This window comes from Plasmodium malariae (genome assembly GCF_900090045.1).
Source record: "Plasmodium malariae genome assembly, contig: PmUG01_00_5, whole genome shotgun sequence".
NCBI classification, from domain to species: Eukaryota; Apicomplexa; class Aconoidasida; order Haemosporida; family Plasmodiidae; genus Plasmodium; species Plasmodium malariae.
In genome coordinates, this window is record NW_021638323.1 from 4048 (window position 1) to 8480 (window position 4433).

Consider the following 4433-nt stretch of genomic DNA (forward strand, 5'->3'; position numbering starts at 1 on the left):
TATAAAGAAAAATAAATAATTATAACATAAATATATTAATATATTATTATATTTAATCTATTAAATTAATAATTTAATAATATAAAATGTTTAATAGTTTATTTATTTATAATATTTCAATAGCGTACATATTTAATATATTTTGGAAAATATAATTAACACTAAATTACCCATAATAATTAAGTAATATATAATTTCGCGTATTCATGTAATTGTAAATATATATAATTTATGAGTTCCTAAACTATTATAAATAAACCATTTTTAATTAGGATCATTTTTTTTTTTTTATTTAAAACAATAAATTTATATCATGAAAAAAAAACTAAAATTCAATTTTTACAACAATGAGTCTGATAATTTATTTCATATAAAAAATATGTTATATAATAAATATTAAGTTTATCTTTTAGCAAAATATATATATATATATATATATCAATGCAGCAAAATATATTCTGTTTCTTACATTATAAAAAGAAAAAGACTCATTTGTTATTAAATTAAAACCAAATAATACAATGTTTTAATAACCAAAAAAAAAAAAATTCTAAACTAGATCAACATACATATAATAAAAATTAGCATTTTTTATTTAAAATATAAATTATAACACTTCATAAAAATTATATGAATAGTGTTGTTGTATATTCATTTAATATACAAGCGTATAGGTTTCACGTAGTACTATTTATATGCAACAAAATGCATATTAATACATAATATATACTTAGTAAAATGTTATTCATTATAATACAAATAAAAAATTATTAAAATACTCACAATATAAAGAAAACTTAATATATATATTTTTTTTTTTGCTGAAGTGTGTCTGAAAGATCATGTGCGTGTAGAAACATTTACAAAAAAATAGGGATATATATATAAGATTAATAAGTATATAATTAAAGATATTACAGTTATTTCTTCATATTAAAGACCTCCTTTCAAAATGAAAGATATTCCTTATAACAAATTTTATGTTTTCCTAAATTTAATTTTTTCATATTTTTTAACTTTTTTATGATAATAAATAATTCCTGATATAATAGTAATACCCAGTGTAAAGAAGAGTACACAATATATTAGAAAATCAAAAAATGGTGTTATATGTAAATATACACTTTCTCCATTATCCTTAGATACTGTATAACTGAAAAAAGAACCTACATTATCCTTCAAATAATTGTGAAAATCACAAAGTTGTGACGAACTTAATAACAAACGTAATAATTTATACAACCCTCTTGTAAGACCACAATTACAAGAAAAATCTAACATAAGCGATAAGGACAACAAAAAAAAGAATATTAAAGGTAAAGCAAGTCGAAACCCCAATTTTCTACGCATTATTTTTTTGTAAACCTTATGACTAATATTCCTGTTATTTTTAAGAAAATCTATGTAATCAAGTTCTTTAAATACTTTTTTTTCTACAAGGGAATATTTTTTTGTTACAAATATCCAAGATTTATTTTTCACATGGCGTTTATGACTTTTCTCATTATTTAATGTGCTTTTATTTGATTCACTCACTTTTCCATTTACCTCTTTTTCATAATTACATATATCTTCTTTATTGTTCAATCCAATATATGGTAACTCTACTTTAGTACCTACAACACTTGACTCCTTATTATTCTTATATTTTGTTAGTACTGGATGAATTCTCGTATTTAATTCTCCACCAAATATATAACTCCCCTCCAAATATTTATTAAGCTTACTCTGAAAAAACAAAGTAAATATTTGTTATTAAAAGAATAAATAAATTAATTCATTCTAAAATTTAATTTTAGTAAAAATAAAAAACGAAAAATATTAATGATTCAAATATCTTTATGTTATGTTTAAATATTACATCATTGTAAATATGACATGTCCCCAATGGTAGGACAAAGGCAAAAATTTTAATAAAAAAGATTAAGTTAATTTTATGTTTCATCATATATATTTTCATTATTGTAAGTTATTTAATAAGCATAAAATTAATAATAACACAATATAATCTTAATGATAAAAATAAACAAAATTTATGTAATTTTCTTTTTTTGTTTATTTTGTAATTTCATAATAAAATGTAACTACAATAATTTTTACAATAGAGACAAAGAAAAAAAATTTAAATATATACTTAAAATATTTATTTTAATTTTATTTTTTAAAAAACTGCTGCTTATTGAAATAAAAAATATGAACTATTTTATAAATATTCAAACAATATAATTTATTGTAGTAGAATGTTAAATAATTCTTGTACTAGTTCTTATAAAAAAAAAAATAATAAAATATATATATTATTTCTTAACATTTTGAAATATACATATTGTAAAGAATATAGAGAATATAGATAATTTTTTTTTCTAAATAATAGAAGAATAATAACGAAATTTAAAGATATATTTTTAATAATAATTATAATTTCATAAAAATTACAGGGAAAACAATATACGATTAATGAAATATCGATTAATTTAACGATAGTATAATAATCACATTATATGGGGAAAAAAATATATAGTATAATTTAATGAGCTATATTACCTATATTATTTCATTAGTTACTACAAGAACATAATCGATTTTTTATGTTTTATAACATATTTAAAAAATCATATTAACAATCTATTACCTAATCTATTTATAAATATTTCTTTAAAAGTGTAAAAAGAATGATTTTTTTATTTTTCTATAATTGTTTTTGAAAATAATAATTATTATTTAAGATTTGTTTAAGCCGTAATATCTAAATGAAATGTTTTAAAATTTCTTCACATATACTGTTTTTTTAATTATGTATATGTATATATAAAAATATATTAGAAAAGTAGATATACGGTATAAAACTTAAAAAAGTTTACATTATGTGTAAATCTACAAGCATAGTAATAATTTAGGTTCAAATATATATATATATATATTGTTTTTCCAAGAAAAAAAAAAATATTTTTTGTTTATTTATTTTAACATGAAAATTTTATTAATTTTAAAAAAATAAATTAATTCACAATTGCATATGTACAATAATAGAATCCAAAATATATGAATAATTTTATTTGCGCTAACAGAATAGTAATACACAAATTAATAATATATTACAAAAAGTTTCCACTAAAAATTAAAAAACACAATAAAACACTGAATTTTTCATAGATAAAACTTGAGTACTATACTTTGAACACTAAGTCTATAACCTAAACTTGTATGTATGAATTATATATAAAAAAAACACTAACTCTTTTTTCTATTATTTTATTTAAACTATTATCATTATTAATTTGAGGAAGTTACCACTTGTTAAAATTATCTACATATTTTTTATAAGTACTTAAAACTATGTTATGTCAGTACCTAATATATTTATAGATATAAAAAATTTAATATGTAATTAAATAAATACATAAAAATTATTACATTATTTTAAAATATATATATTTATTTTAATAAATCTTAAAAGTAATTTAGTTATTTACAGATAAAATATATTCTTTTACAAATTTACTATTATAAAAAGTAAGAGCAAATATTTTTTACATATTATACCTTAATATGTTATTAAATATAATTCTTTAATATAATCCTTGAATGATATAAAAAAAGAAAAAAACTATTATATTATTAATTATTCATTAATTTCAATTTATTATGTATTTAATTAATGTTTGTAAAATGGAATGAACCCTAAAATTATGAACAGTAATGATATAATAATTAATTATAACTGTTCTTATAATTGTAATGAAGGAGAATTTCTAAATTATAAAGTAACTGTAAATAAGTTATTATTAAGATATAGACTACTTTATTATATATCTATTATTTTACATTTATACTATGCAAAAAATATAAAATTTTTTTAAAAATGATTTTTATAATTAATATATTTTGTGCCATATTTCACGTAGAACGTATTAGATAGAATATATGTTAAGATTTTTTACCATAGAAAAAAAAATATATATGCGTACTTATGAAAAATAAAATATTAACCTACATTCATTGAATGTAAATAAAGACGCTATTATTGTTAAATTATAAATAACTCATTTTCTTAATAAATTGAATAAATAATCATTGTACAATAGATCGAAATAAAAATGAGAAAGCAAATATGTTTATGCAAATAATGAGTGACATGCTGCAAGAACATTATGTGGATTATGATGTTATATATTAATATTAATGTATATACATAAATATTTAATAAAATATATTTTAATTCGTACATTAGTATACATAGCAAAATTATTCAACTAATCTAAAGTCGTTCTTTAAACAAAATAATTGAAAAATATTAAAGCATGAAAAATTCAAATTATCAGAAAAACTATGTACATATATTTTTACTTTTTCCTAAAAAAATTGTCAGTATATATAGATGTATATATAAAATATAAATGATTACTGTTATGCTTCTTAAATGTATCCTTAAG

General features: G+C 17.7%; 1 protein-coding gene across 1 annotated transcript; it reads right to left on the reverse strand.

Annotated features, from left to right (window-relative positions):
* Window positions 1-978: 978 nt before the first annotated feature.
* PmUG01_00018000 (fam-l protein) lies at window positions 979-1960 on the reverse strand (the record flags this gene model as incomplete). The annotated part of the gene is made up of 2 exons (XM_029006633.1): window positions 979-1728; window positions 1862-1960. 2 exons carry the CDS (start codon window positions 1958-1960, stop codon window positions 979-981), a joined length of 849 nt encoding a protein of 282 aa, XP_028859265.1.
* Window positions 1961-4433: the final 2473 nt, after the last annotated feature.